The sequence below is a fragment of the Electrophorus electricus genome, chromosome 2 (genome assembly GCF_013358815.1).
Source record: "Electrophorus electricus isolate fEleEle1 chromosome 2, fEleEle1.pri, whole genome shotgun sequence".
In the NCBI taxonomy this organism is placed as follows: Eukaryota; Metazoa; Chordata; class Actinopteri; order Gymnotiformes; family Gymnotidae; genus Electrophorus; species Electrophorus electricus.
Window position 1 is genome coordinate 910,000 of NC_049536.1, and position 15,433 is coordinate 925,432.

Sequence of the window (15,433 nt, forward strand, 5' to 3'; positions counted from 1 at the left end):
CAACACCTGCAGAACTGCTGAAGCTTTAACTGTGCAGGTCGATGGTAATGTCACCTGGGCTAGAATGCGGGCTGGTGTATGCAAATTTCAGGAGCATAAATATTAATGAGTCAAGACTGTTGTGTAATATTCTAGGATATTGGAACTGGCTCATTTTACCGCCCACATTGGCTTATGTGGGATCTATATTTCAAAGAGGAGTAAACAGTGTTTGAGGTTCACAGTATGTCAGTTCCACGTACCAAACTCTCCTTATTCAACTTTGCCAAGATAAATGACTTTTTCCATTGTATAAGACTGTGCATAGTAGACAGCAAGTCTCTCTACTCTACACAGGCTGCTACTCACCTGCTCTTCCATGGTGAGATCTTCTCTGCCCATAGCAGGTTACATCCCTGTAACAACATTGACCCAGAGTCACTGTGAAGATCCAGCTGCTGTTTATTATAAAACGAGCCCTACATGAATGATTAGGCAAACTGTGCAAGAAGCATGAGGGCTGCATGACACTACCTCCATAATCCAGGCTTATTGAGACCCTCCCAGCTCATTTTGGACATTTTTGGTTCCACAAAAGAAGATGATATTAAGTCCTGCTTAGTTACTCTACCAACTTCAGCTTTGAGACAAAACTGCTCTATGCTAAGATGAAGCTGAGCTTAGCTCAGTTTGATGTGTTCTGTTGGACAGACCCTGTGATGTCATGGGTTTGCCAGCTGGAACAATGATCAAAAACAATGTTCAAGCACAATTGAATAAACTGAAATGAACCTAGCAAATCCCATTTATTATTAAATTATGTCTATTACAGCCTAACAAGCTATGACTTTCAAAATATTAGTAATCTATAAATGTTTGATTCTCCCAATGCACAGACCTCAGATAATAGAGAACACACTTATTTAAAGAAATTATATTCCACTGTCTATCACAGGCTGATCTTCAATGAACAAAATAAATATGTATTTGTCATTGCTAACTTAAAACTAAACACTGAGAAGCTTAGCTCTTTTAATTACATGATCAGTCGGCTTTTCTAATGAGGCATTTATTGTTTCTTCTTATTGATTTCAGTTGTGCAGTGTGACCTTTGCTATTTCCATACAAAACTTTGTAGAATAAATAGTAAACACAGACAAATATATCAGAAAAACTCTTTATTATTGAGCAAGTGTGGGTAAGAGTCTGATGTGTTTTGTAAATCTGCGTCTTCATTCAGTTCTCTGCACATTTGGAGATCACTGGCTGTCTGCCTCTGAGAAGAAAATGAGCAATGTGTGAAACAACTGCAGTTCCTCCCTCAGTACAGCTGGCTCTTCATCTGGCTCTGGGCTGATTGGAGATCAGTGGATTGGGTGATTTCAGGAGTGTCACTCTGATGAGCTTCACCTGGGTCTGATTAGCTCTGTTCTAGGAGCTGTCCAGTGTCCTGAAGCACCTAGAGATCCATGTTGCTGAAACAGATGTTATGACCCAGTTTAGGTAGGGTCAGTGACAGAAATGATTAAATGATGAATTGGGTTTTAAATTGTAACAAACAAACAATAAACAAAAACAGACAGACAAAACAGACCAACCGCATTTATTTTTCATGTGTTTTTATGCATCAAATCTGAACAAGCGGCTATCAAGTGGCCTCTTCTGTGACAGTAAAAACACTCCCGTTTCCCAGGGACTTCACTTTTTCTGTGGGGTAATGGGATGGTCTTGCAAGGATGGGTTTCTCTTTTTGGCACAGGCAGAGAAGCAAAGACTGCAACAACTGTGTTATACTCCTGCCTCTTCATTTGCAGCTCTAACTCACGCAGCCATATCAGTAAGTGAGGGTCTTCCAGTTTGGATGGAGACTCCTCTGATTCTACGCCCAACTCTGACTGTGGTTCATCCCCACCACTAGCCTCTGCTGAAGGTGGAGATGTCACTGGTTGAGCTGGAACCCAGGGACCTCATTTCTTTATGGCAGGATACCCTCCACTACCAAGACTTCCTAAAAAACAGCCTTCACCTCCACCTTGAGGTATCGCCACATCAAAGAAATCCTCTGTAGCGTGAAGACCGTCTTAACAACACCTATCAAACACCTCCAAATTAGTGCAAAGTGAGAAGTCTACTATTGTGAAAGTATCCATCCTAACACAACAGCCAACAATAAACTCACACCCCCCGGACAAAGTGAAAAAATGCCAGACAAAGCACACAAACAAAAAAGGGATGAGCCCTTAATTTATGTTACGACCCAGTCCAGGTAGGGTCTGTGACAGAGATGAGCAAATGATGAGTTGGGCTTAAATGGCAAATGCAACTGAGTGTGAATGATGGATATGTGAGTAAACTAAATGGAGCAAATCAGAGATGAAACAGTGACTGTTGTAGTTTAATACATGATATAATGATTTGTTCCATTTAGTTTACTCGTATTTTGCACTTCTAGGTATCAGCATTGATCCCTGTATTCTACAGTATTCTAGTTCATTGGTATATTGGACTCTAACCTACTGTACTGTACTTGGATATATTCTATGAGTAAATGACAAAGCACTTTTGTAAGTCGCTCTGGATAAGAGCGTCTGCTAAATGCCGTAAATGTAAATGTAAATGTAAATGATATAAGAGTGTAATACAATAGGCACAAATAACACCAGACAGACTTCAGGTGGGTCAACAATGAAAATGGTAAATCAGCAAACAAAAATAAAGAAACTGACTGACCAAAGTGGAACTGCATAACCTAACGAAAACAAGATGAGAAAACCAAAACACATACACACTTTCCTATCTCCCTCACCAGACACAAAACAGAGACAAACCCCAAACTGCAAAACAAACAGCACCCCATCCTACACCTGATGTGAAGTGACATAAGTGAACACAAACTATATGCACGAGAATATAGACACTGTATACACTATATACACTAGATATAAGGGCAACAGAACAAGCAGAAGGCCAAAGCGAATCTCACTGTGGGAGTAGACTAACAGGGTCAGAGCACAGAACACTCAGAACAGCAAAGAACAAACACACAAATGAAAACACAAGATTGAGCATGAAACTTCCTAATACAGTCTTCAGGACCCTTTTATACCCGTAGGAAGGGAAGATGTGGCACGTGGGTGTCGTCATCGCCAGGTATGTGGACGTCAGGGTCTTCAGCTGTCTGAGAGGATTGAGGACTCAGTGAGGAACCGGAAGGTCTCAGTGGGGAGGAATCAGATACACTGATCCTGGATCAGATCATGTACATGGATAATCTGTTTAATCCACTGAAGCCTTAGGGCATTGTCTCTGTTTTTGCATATTTTCTTAAATTCAGTTTAAAGGTTCTTAATTATAATTACATTTAGTTATTTCTGAACAAAAATGTAGTCTTTTCAATTTATGATATGCTTACTTATCAAGTTCCTAGTACAATTACTGCAATCTGGACTTTCAGATTATTGTAGTGCTTTCTCAAGAACCAGTGGAGGGCAGCCTCACATTGTTCAATGCATCTTAAATTTTGTTTGTTTACAGTGTCACTCTCTGTGACTGTGGTTTTTGATGATTCTTTGGTTTCATATTTGTTTGTATTGAAGATGCTGCCAAACAAAATCAAGGCAATAAATAAATAAATAATTTATTGGATCATTATTTGGTTATATAGTTGAATTTCACAGTAAAGTTAACAGGGCCCTTCAGATAGAATCTTCACTTATCTCAGCATTGATTATTGGTTTTGTAAAGTTATATTAACACGTCCAGAAATGAACTCTCAAAACGTTATTTTACAATAAAATATTTTTTAATATTTTAGTGAACAGATATTTTGATAATACAAATTAAGACTAATTTTAACATTCGAAAAACGAACCAAAGGAAAAATATATGGGCTGCAAGAAATTCATTTATTTTTAGTCTTTTTAATGCCTAGATATTTCCCTGCATATTTTAACAATTAAAAATTGTAGCAGTTCATTATTGTTTTGTAAAAGGCTTTCTAAAGGTCAGAGTGAGCGGCTTCTTTACAGCAGGAGGTTTTTGTACGACCACTGAGCGAGCTTGTATCACTGTGGAGGACTTTTGGTGGCGGCACAAAGCTCTCAGTTGGACGTAAGTAACTTTCACTGCTTATCCAAAAGTTGGTATTTTCTGAAATTATAACCGATATGTTTGATGTTTGATAATGATGGAGACTTAAAACATGTTGCGGTTGCATTTCTTGTGGTTTACGGTGCAACAGCTATTACGAGGTAATTTATCTAATAATATAATGTATGTTTGTAGTTTGTTTAACTATTTAAAAAATCTGAAAAGCGTTTGGGTAAGTTTATGAGTTTTCTAAAGCATTAATGTCAAAGCTCCATATTAGGCGGTATATAGTGGAGAGAGCGGCGTGTTTAGATCAGGAGGTTTTTGTACGGACAGTAAACGAGATTGTAGCTCTGTGGTGGACTTTCGGTGGCGGAACAAAACTATCAGTTGGACGTAAGTAGACTTTAAGTTTTCTTCACAATTAATCCACGTTGTCTAAGCACGTCAATAAACGTGGTTCTGTAAACCACCCGTAATCTTTTATAGACTAATTGTGACTTTTTTAAGTATCTTCATATATAATAACCGTTGCTATGTCGTTAGCAATATCGACTTTTTAATTTATACCGATGGAAAGTTTCTTAAGTGTCGTTCAGTAGTAAAAACATACATGTTTCAGAACTGTCTCTCAACAAGCCTTCATCTGCATGCTGGGTTCATTTTAAAAGGTAGTAATAACGGTGCATGACTGGATTTTATCGGTGCAGTTCACTTATACCGTAATACTCGCATACTGAAGATCAAAACGTTAGCTGTTACAAATACTCAAGTTCTTATAATATACATCTAGAACACAATAATGTATGTCTTTAGATAAATTATCTTGACCTGGATGTTGCCTTAAACGTTGTTATTAGCGTACAAGAATATGAAAAATATCTCTAAAAACACAATTTTTGTAATCAATTGCTGTGATTCTACAGAGTCTACATATATCTAACGCATGAACAATAACGATATAAGTCTGAAATAGTTTAAAGGGAGCACCGAATTCAGTTTCATACACACAGTTTTAGAGGGACAAAACTCTTGGATTTAAGTTACTTTCACTCCTTACTCAAAATTAATTTAGTTTCTGTCTTTGTTTTTCTATCTTTATTTCTAATTGTATATTGCATGTATGTAGTATCTTTAATAACTTCTTTCATTACAAAAAAGAAAAGAAAAACAAGCGTCTTTGGGGTTGTATCGTTCACTAACTCTGAAGCTAAACTACGCGCTGTAAAGAGAGGAGACGGCAGTGTGTTTAGAGCAGGTTTATGTACGGACCTTAAACGAAGTTAGTATGTAGGACACTGGACGTAAGAAGAACTTCACTTTTTATTCCCAGTAAATCACAGTTTTAAGTAGGTATTGTTTGTAATAAAGGTCTCTTTATTAAAGCGCATTAAAGGTGATTTTATTAGCGCATTTATCCTAACCGTAACAGTGGTGTTGCGAGCTTTTAGTGTAAATCGACCCACATTATTAGCGTTTTTTTAGTAAAAGCATAAATGTTTCAGCAATATCCGCCAGCAATCCTTTATTCTGCCTACTGGGTTAATTTTCATTAGTATAAGTGTTTGTCCCTGACTGGAGGTTGTTGATGCAAAGCACTTTAACCGTCATACTCGCATACTGAACAATCACCGCCTGTTAAATATACTTCCATTTTAATCTATGTATGACTATACATTATATTGATTTAAATGGTTCATAAATTAAATATACTGTCCAGGGTTTTAATGCCCATTGAACATTATATAATATATTTGTGATTTCAGTTCCACAAAAAGAGGAAGTGAAACACAACTGATTTTCCTGCTAACGGTTCCTGCCTGTCTGAACTGTAGACTGTGTTGTGTCTCCTAGGTGACGCCCCGCCCACCCTCACGGTCCTGCCCCCCTCCAGTGTACAGCTGCAGCAGGAGAAGGTCACACTCGTGTGTCTGGCCAACAAGGGCTTCCCCTCAGACTGGAAGCTGAGCTGGAAGGTGGCTGGTAGCAGCTGGAGCTCGGGGGTGAGCCAGAGCTCCGGGCTTCTGCAGAAGGACGGCCTCTACAGCTGGAGCAGCACCCTGACCCTCCAGAAGGAGGAGTGGCTGAAGAAGACAGTGACCTGTGAGGCCACCAAGGACTCCCAGTCTCCTGTCACACAGACACTGAGTAGAGAGCAGTGTGCTGAGGCGTGAAACTCCCACATGTGTACTGAAGTGTGCTCCTCTCACTCATTAATGTGCTGTGTTTAGTCTGTGTTTATTACTCAAATGTTCCTCTGTTTATTGGTCAAAATGAAATAAAAAAAATTTGAATAAATATTATAGTCTCTTATTTAAAACATTTCTCACAAGATTACTCATAAGAATAAATACCTTTAGTCCTAAATTTCTGTTCTGCAGAAATACTAATGTGTGATGAGGTATAGGATTAAACTTTGATACAGCTGCCATTTCATTAATCACGGTAAAGAATGAAGCAAAAAATAAGACATTTCAACATGTTTCATTCACTAGAAACTGTAACACGAGTAAGTTGGTATATTTTAGGAACATCAGGGGCTGGGGGACAAACCATCTGTAGCCCTATCACTATATCACAATGTATTAAGTGTAATAACAAAGAACTGCTTAATATTTGGTACATGTTTTTTTTTATTAATTGAGTCACACAGTGCTATTATGACACAGCCTGGTTTATCACACAGTGTTACTGAACTAAATGTGTATTGCTCTAAGTTACCCAGTACAGGTTTAACATACATACACCCCACTCACCTGATATCCACCCCGACTCTGTGTGTGTGTGTGCGCGTGTGTGTGTGTTACTGAGCTAAAGGTTTGCTGCTCTAAGACACTGGAAACCTGGACACAGTGCTGCTCAGTTCTGGGTGTCAGAAATCTGCATTGCCTGTACAGGTTTAACATACATACACCCCACTCACCTTATACACAGCCCAACTCAGTGTGTGTGTGTGTGTGTGTGTGTGTGTGTGTGTGTGTGTGTGTGTGTGTGTGTGTGTTGTGGGGGCGGCAGAGGGCGTAGAGCGGGCCATGCGTTTGTGTGTGAGAGAGAATTTTACTGAAAGATTTCAGTCAGTTTTTCAAAAAGTCATTGTTTCAGTTGGTGGCATTAAGTCATCTTGTTGTGTAGTAAGTTTATTTAAGTAAGTGCATTGAGGTTATTTAACTTCACCCCCTAAAGATCTTCACTTTTTACCTTTACTTGTTAATAAAGATTTAGAATGGACATGCAAAGTATGTGTTGGTAGAAATGTTGCACAATGGCTGAGAATAATCAGATGAAGGCACAGACATGGTGATTAGTGCTTTAGTGTGTGCTTACATCACCTCTAAACAGGACAGAATCTCCTGAAGATGAATAAAAGTCCAAAATGTTTTAAATGTTGAAAAACATTACTAGTCAGAAAGAGTAGCCACAGAATGTGGGGGAGAATTTGTTAAGTTTGTTAAGAATTAAAATAAGGCTGGGGGAAAAAAAACAGAGGAAAATTTGTCCTTTTCAAACTATACAATTAAGCAGAAAAGAGTGAGATTCAGCCCCAAAAGTCCAAAGTTACAGCCACTGAACATTTTCTAAATGACTGTCCTTTAAGCTAAATTAGTTGATTACATAAATAAACTTTTTTACTATATAAATAATGCAACTTATTGATTATATATATAAATTATTTTTATAGATTTGGAATATAATATTGTCTTTTCAGTTATTTTCCCCATATGAAGAGATTAGTGATAGTTCATGGAACAACAGGGACATTTTGAAGGCAGAATTTTCATTTTGGGTTAATGATTTTCAGATTGACATGTTTCCATTATTTTTATAATATATCTTTAAAGAATTTATTTAAAAACTAAAAATATAAAAAGCAATAACTGAAATCACTTTTATTTAAGAAACCAAGGACATTCACACTAAATAATAACAGAAATAAACAGATGACAAAGTCATTGGCACACACCCTGAGGATGCTGAACATCTGGACACAGTGCTGCTCTATTCTGGAAGGCCACCCTGCCCATGTAAATCTGACTAACAGTACAGACTGGAGCAGGTGTGCGTGTGTGTGTGTGTGTGTGTGTGTGTGTGCGTGTGTGTGCGTGTGTGTGTGTGTGTGTTATATTGGGCAACTATATTTTCCCTTGATTTGCATTTCAGTAGGTTTTAGCATGACTATGGAGATCTGCATGTTTGCTGAGACATTTCTTACTGCATTATTCTGTTATTTAATTACACAGGAAAAAGTATTATTATTATTATTATTATTATTATTATTATTATTATTATTATTATTATTATTATGCCAAAGAGGTGAGATTCATCGTGGGAAAACTGTGCACCTGCGCAGTTTTCATCTGTTTGTGTTTGTGTTAATAATAGTGACGTTTGCTGCCTAAACCCAAACATCCTACTAATATGATATTTTTCATCTTTTGATGAAATTAAACAAAGGGGATATTAAACAAAAAGAGAAACCTGCCCAGTACTGTAATGGTTTGTAGTTGATGAATTGAGCTGAGTGCAGAATTAGCAGCTATATAGCAGCTATTAACAGCTAATTAGCAGATCAGTTTCTGAGTCTACAGCTGGAGGAGGTTTCTGAGCACAGCTATCACTATCATGCAGATGTTTGGGTACATTATGACACTTGGAAGTCAGTGGGTTACAACACTGACATCAGTACGGGGTGTCTCTAGTGTGGTCCCTTAGGTAAGGTCATTAATGCTACCTGACGACCTCACTAATAATGAGAGAATGAGAGAACGAAACAAGAGAGTCACACCAGCTTGGACGTTGCCCGGGTCAACAAGGTCCGTGTCAGATGTTGGGGGACCAAGACAATCTGGGTACTGGAACAACTACAGGACACTCATGGACAAGAAAGGAGAACAGAGGACTGTTGGAATGCTACTACACAGGCAACCCCAGTGAGAGAGACTCTATGCAAAGGATGTGGGAACTGTGTCCCCTAGTAAGCAGAGCACTACGGGCTGTGACCCCCATACTGGGAGAACGGCTCCAGCAGATCCCAGGAACAACCTCTGAGATCTCCATCCAGAAGATCACAGTCTAATTATTAGTACTGTTGTATGTTTCTATAGGATTCATGACAATAGGTCTTACTAATGTTAGTATAGCAAATTATTGAGTTATAAACTGGTGGTAGGCAGGAATAAACTAGATACAGGGGTAAACTGGAGAGAGACAGGGGTAAACTGGACACAACAGAGGAAACTGGAAGGAGCTCCATCAGCAGATTGATGACTTCTCCAGAGGAATAATAAAAATGGGGTGTCATTTTTTTCAGATGCAGCTGTCTGAAGGGATTAGGGACTCAGTGAAGAGGAACCAGATACACTGATCCTGGATCAGCTCATGGGCATAGATAATATGTTTAACCATCCACATACAGTTTGTACAGTTTTTCAGATGTAATACCAAACACATACAAAATAAAAGTCAATTCTAACATTGTATTGTTGTGAGTCAGTGTGTTGTGGTTCCTAGAAGAATGATTTTCTTTAGATGTGTGTTGTTCAGTAGTGAGTGAGTGTGATGGGGCATCTCTCCTCCTCAGAGTGTGTCATTGTTCTGTATCACATCCTCCCCCTCAACACCTGCAGTAGGACCCAGCTGCAGCAGTGCAGTCTCTGTGCAGTCTGACTGAGGGAGGTTTTTGTACGACTCTCTAACACTGTGTGAACACACCACCACTATGGTAACTCTGACAGTAATAATCTCCTGCATCTTCAGTCTGGACTCCTCTGATGGTCAGAGTAAAGTCAGATCCAGATCCACTACCACTGAAACGAGCTGGAGTTCCTGACTGTAATGTTTTCACATATGTAATCAGGAGTTTAGGAGCTTCTCCAGGTTTCTGCATTGACCAGTGTAGATAATGTCCATTGCTGCTGTGATAATACACTGCAGGGTTTGTTCTACAGCTGATGGTGACTGTGTCTCCTGGAAGAGCAGATTTCACTGCAGGAGTCTGAGTCACAGTAACCTGACCACGGCAGTCTGAAAAAAACAATCACTAATTTAATCAGATAAATATATACCTCATCCACATATACCTGATATGTTGTGTTTTCTGTGGTTGGTTTCTTCTTATCCAGATGCCATGTAAAATATAAAGCTGTGTTACCTTGAGTCCAGAGGACCAGTGTGTAGATGAAGATGGGGATCAAAGTCATGGTTGCTGTGGGTGAAGTTGCTGGGGCAGGCAGCTCTCTGTCATGAAGTGTTAAACTCACAGGACTATAAACACTCCCAGAGCACTGAAGCAGGTGCTGCACATGCAAAGTGTCATGACTCTATCAAGTGCCTCTAGCAAAATTCTCAATTTGATTTTACAATTCAAACCATAAAGATAACTGTCACGATCAGTCCCTCCCAGCTTCCATGTTCTGTTTTCCCTGTCTTTTGTATTTTAGTACCATGCCATAGTTTAGTTTTCTCTGCCCTTCATTTGATTGCTCACACCTGTCCCTCGGTTCTACCTTCTTAAATTCATGTATTTAAACCCTGTCGTGTTCCTTGTGTCTTGGCTGTTTATTGTGTTCGCGTTTAGGTTCATTGTGTTAATCCTAGCCTTCGTGTTTCCTAGCCTCTGTTCTAGCCTGCTTCCCCTGTTTGCCTTTGTGTGTGTTTGTTTTGTCATGTATTCTCATGCTCTCCGTGTTGACTCTATGACCCTGGACTACTACAACGACTCTGATTTTAGGTTTGCCCTTAATAAATCTCGCTCTTCCCCGCACTGGTGTCCGCTTCACTACCGCTCAGCATTACAATAACAGTAAACTAATTTTTATTTGTGGGTTTGGTATTTTTGAAATTCTCAGAGGGATTGTTTTATTATTGTTACGTTGCATACAAATCAGAAGCACCCACTGTCATACTGAGAAAAGATCAGACACGGGTACTCTATATCTGACCATCAGACGTGCAGAACAAACTTACTAATTTTAATGCAGTTAGAATTGTGAGCCTGTGTGTTATGTACAATTACTGTAGCATGACAGAGGTTTATGTGCAGTGACTTTATTGGAATCGCTGTAGAGGACTTTTAATATTAAACATTGTCAAATAATTATTCTGAAATTCAATGCATTAATTACATTATTCTCATAGATAGATAGATAGATAGATAGATAGATAGATAGATAGATAGACATTTATTGTCATTGTACACAGTAAACGTAATAATTGTTCTAGCACATAGTTTATTGCACTTAATGTTAATAATCAGTATAGTACTTGTGCTCATCCTGTAACTCTCTCAAGGTTTCAGCATTGACTGTATCTAGCGATATCTTAGTTTATGGTACCTTTGACTATAACCTACTGTACTGGTTAGGTTGCACTTTCTGAATAGATGAAAAAATACTTTTGTAAGTCGCTCTGGATAAGAGCAGAAATGTAATTACAGTACAATGAAATGCAGTTTGGAATTTACCAGAAAGTGCATGACATTTAAATGCACCTTAATGAATTTGAATCTAACATATAGTGAATGTGCACATTTTTAAAGTTTTTATCCCTGACCCAGACACTTGACACACTGACCAGATAGTGAAAATCCGAGTGATGTTTTAAGTAAATGCAATTTACCTAAATGTAAATGTAATTCTGGTAAAGTAACTAAAGTATTTCTTTTATAGTGCTGTTTACCTGTATTGGTAAAATGTATCATAGATTTTAATGTGAAACATGATTTTTATGTTGTTTTATCAATGGGAAATCATACATATTTAGAGTCTATGGCTACAGTACCATTATTCTGTAGTTGACTGCAGCAGTTGCATTGACACTTATTCTGTTAAACTGTGCAGTACATATTCTAGATAAGAATAAGCCATCAAAGCGCTTTGAGGCTCCTATCAGTGTAGAAGAAGACAAGACCTGCTATGATGGTCACAGCAGCACCCTCGCCCTTAGCAAAGAATCCTGAGAAGAAGTGGAGGAGGAGTGGAGCTGTACGATCTCAAAATCAGTTGGTGGCTTTAAGTGAAAAAACTGTATGAATAACGTAAGTAGATCATTTGAATAAATGTCCTGTTTGTCTGCCATGCGCTATCATAGCTGCAAGAGTTTTGGTGGCTGGACCAATCAGCATGCAGGAGTCTGCCTGTGTCCAGATATAGCACGTATCTGTAAGACTTGACTGGGGGTTCTCACATGTTCTCTCTCAAGGTTGTTACATAAATTAAGTCAACAGTCTATATGGAGTTTTCATCGTCATTTTGTTACAATGACTTTACAATGTATAAATTCATTACACCTCTTATAAGGAAACACTGATCTGCAGTTTGTTGTGCTTGAGTGAGTTTGGCTAATAAAAGCTGAACATCTGGTAAAGTTTTGTTTTATTTTAGGAAGGAACTAACTACTCAAGCCTGTTAATGCAAATCTGCTTCACCCCACTGCTCTCTCTCTCTCTCTCTCTCTCTCTCACACACACACACACACACACACACACACACACACACACACACACACACACACTCCTGTGCTTCCTGTAGTTGTGAGAGTGAAGCTGCTGCATCAGTAATGTCCTTTTAGCAAATCTCCAGCTGGTTAACTGTTACCTGCTCCTGTTATCAGGAGTTTAACCAGGAGACTGAGAGACACTGGCAGGACCAGAGACACTGTTGCTGTGGTTCTGTGTGTCTCCATGAATCCTGATATGTGCATCATTCTTAGAGGTGATATCAACATAAAATATGTCATGAAAAGGTTTTGTGAAAAGATGGTAAATACTTTTGGGTTCTACAATAGAGAATATTTACCCATAATATGTTTAACAGACTGCACCAGTCTCCAGTTCAGCAAATGTGCCGCTAACACATGGGCAGTAGCACAGCGGTGAGATTCAGCGCCATGTAATTAGTCTTCGCATAACACTGGGTACATTCTATCTTCATTTGTCAGTTTGTGTGTTTAGTTGAAAGTGTGTTGTGGTTCCTCTCCTCCATAGAGTGTGTCATTGTGCTGTATCACATCCTTCCCCTCAACACCTGCAGCAGTGCAGTCTCTGTGCAGTCTGACTGAGGGAGGTTTTTGTATGACTCTCTAACACTGTGTGAGCAGATCTGTACTACTGATCTCATGGTAACTCTGACAGTAATAATCTCCTGCATCTTCAGTCTGGACTCCTCTGATGGTCAGAGTGAAGTCAGATCCATATCCACTACCACTGAAACGAGCTGGAGTTCCTGATTCTACCTGATCTGCAAGGTAGATCAGGAGTTTAGGAGCTTCTCCAGGTTTCTGCAGGTACCAGGCTAGACAGGCATCACCATACACTGCAGGGTTTGTTCTACAGCTGATGGTGACTGTGTCTCCTGGAAGAGCAGATTTCACTGCAGGAGTCTGAGTCACAGTCACCTGACACATGGATTCTGTAAAAAAAACAATGAATATGAAGTCATTATGAATCATGACAGAACATGAGAGAATTACAATGACCTGACATTTGGATTCAGGATGAAAGAAAATGCAGGAATAAGAAAGGGAATATGTCCATCTACGATTAAAATATTTAATCATTCACTGACTTTAAGTGATTTTATCTGATTTAATTCGTTCAACTTATTTAAATCCTACCTTGAGTCCAGAGGACCAGCGTGCAGATGAAGATGGGGATCAAAGTCATGGTTGCTGTGGGTGAAGTTGCTGGGGCAGGCAGCTCTCAGTCATGAAGTGTTAAACTCACAGGACTATAAACACTCCCAGAGCACTGCAGGTTCTGTACATGCAAAGTTACCTCCCTGTATTAATACACATCTACCAAATACTCTCTGTGGCCTCTCTGTATTATTACACGTCTACCAAATACTCTCTGTGGCGTCTCTGTATTAATACACGTCTACCAAATACTCTCTGTGGTCTCTCTGTATTATTACACATCTACCAAATACTCTCTGTGGCGTCTCTGTATTAGTTTTTTATGTTTCATTACACACTATGATTAAAAATAACTTACAGTTAGTGAAACCTGACACTCAGAAAGCAAAGCAGAACTATAAGCAAACGTCTCAGCCTCAGACTTTAATCAAACCACTACACACACACAAACCACTTCTACTAAACACACTTCTCTACATTAGACACAGAAATCTAACATGATGTCACTTCTACTAGTTTATCTGTCTTTAAGTAAAAGACCTGCAGTATAAATATATGGAAGTATGTAATGTATTCATGTGATGTGTTCACCTCAGTATTGTTTGCTGCACACAACCTTTTTACAAGTACGTTTCTATCAGGTCAACACAATGTTGTCTGGACTTAACCTGACAAACGTAAGGAGAGTGAAAAACATCACTGGCCACAGAGCTATTTTGAATGTCCAGGGCCAGCGTGGTGGTAACATCACAATGTGGCTACAATCACACAGAATGGAGTCCATTGCCATGGCAACCTGGGTCCTTACAGCAACACAGTCTAGACACTCACTTTAGACAGACTACACACCATGATCACAGTCTCCACACTCACATTTGACAGACTACACACCATCATCACAGTCCACACACTCACGTTAAACAGATTACACAACATCATCAAATTGTCATGTTATTGTATAAATTATTTTGCAAATGAACTGAGGTGTTCTGCTACGTTTATGTTGCTATGTGAAATGTGTGTAGTGATCTGACAAAATGAGCCCTGTTTTCAAAATGAAGCTTAAGCAACTGTATAAAAAATTATACCAAATTCCTCCTCTCTTAGCTGTCATGGCAATACAAACTAAACTAGATTATTAATATTCATTAAATATTAGGACAGTGTCATGGGGTGTGTGTTATATTATGTATGGTAGCTCAGTGGTTAAGGTACTTGTCTACTCATCAAAAGGTCACCAGTTCAAGTCCCCACTGTTGGGCAACTGAGCAAGACCCTTAACCCTCAAATTGTGTTCACTCATAACTGTAAGTTGCTTTGAATAAAAGTGTCAACTAAATGCCATAAAATGTAAATAGTTTGGGTAAAGATGGGAAAAGTAATTAAATATTTAAAAATGATCCATTTCTGAAATATGAAGCTTAGGGTTGTGTATCTAGTTGCTATAAAGTCAAAGAGGTTTTTGAATGACAGCTTCATTAGAATGTATCACTATGGATGAGGCACTAAACTCAGTGAGTGGTAAGCTGGACTGTGGATGTCTCAGAGGTGAAGGAGGGAGTTCTGACCAGTGTAGGAGAGCAGAATGCAGCAGCTCTGTCTGTATTCTGTTCTGTGTCCTGGCATTTCTGTTACTTCCACTGAAATAAAGCTTCATTTTGGACATTGTCTGCTCTTTTATAAGAAATTAAGATCTTTATTAATGTTACCAGGCAGTTTCTTGTGCCTGAGCTTA

General features: G+C 38.9%; 2 long non-coding RNA genes and 1 gene segment (V, D, J or C); all 3 read left to right on the forward strand.

Moving 5' to 3' along the window:
* The window catches only part of LOC118240975, a 27,601-nt gene extending 14,374 nt beyond the window's left edge, over positions 1–13,227 (forward strand). The window contains exon 3 of the long non-coding RNA XR_004775746.1: positions 13,159–13,227. This is a non-coding gene — a long non-coding RNA (uncharacterized LOC118240975). The remainder of the gene's footprint in view (positions 1–13,158) is intronic.
* LOC118240970 lies at positions 3,651–9,543 on the forward strand. The gene is made up of 2 exons (XR_004775736.1): positions 3,651–4,089; positions 9,377–9,543. It is a non-coding gene; the product is annotated as an uncharacterized LOC118240970 (long non-coding RNA).
* LOC118240961 lies at positions 4,098–6,242 on the forward strand. The segment is given in 2 exon segments: positions 4,098–4,464; positions 5,923–6,242. Coding segments are annotated over 2 exon segments (456 nt in total).
* Positions 13,228–15,433: the final 2,206 nt, after the last annotated feature.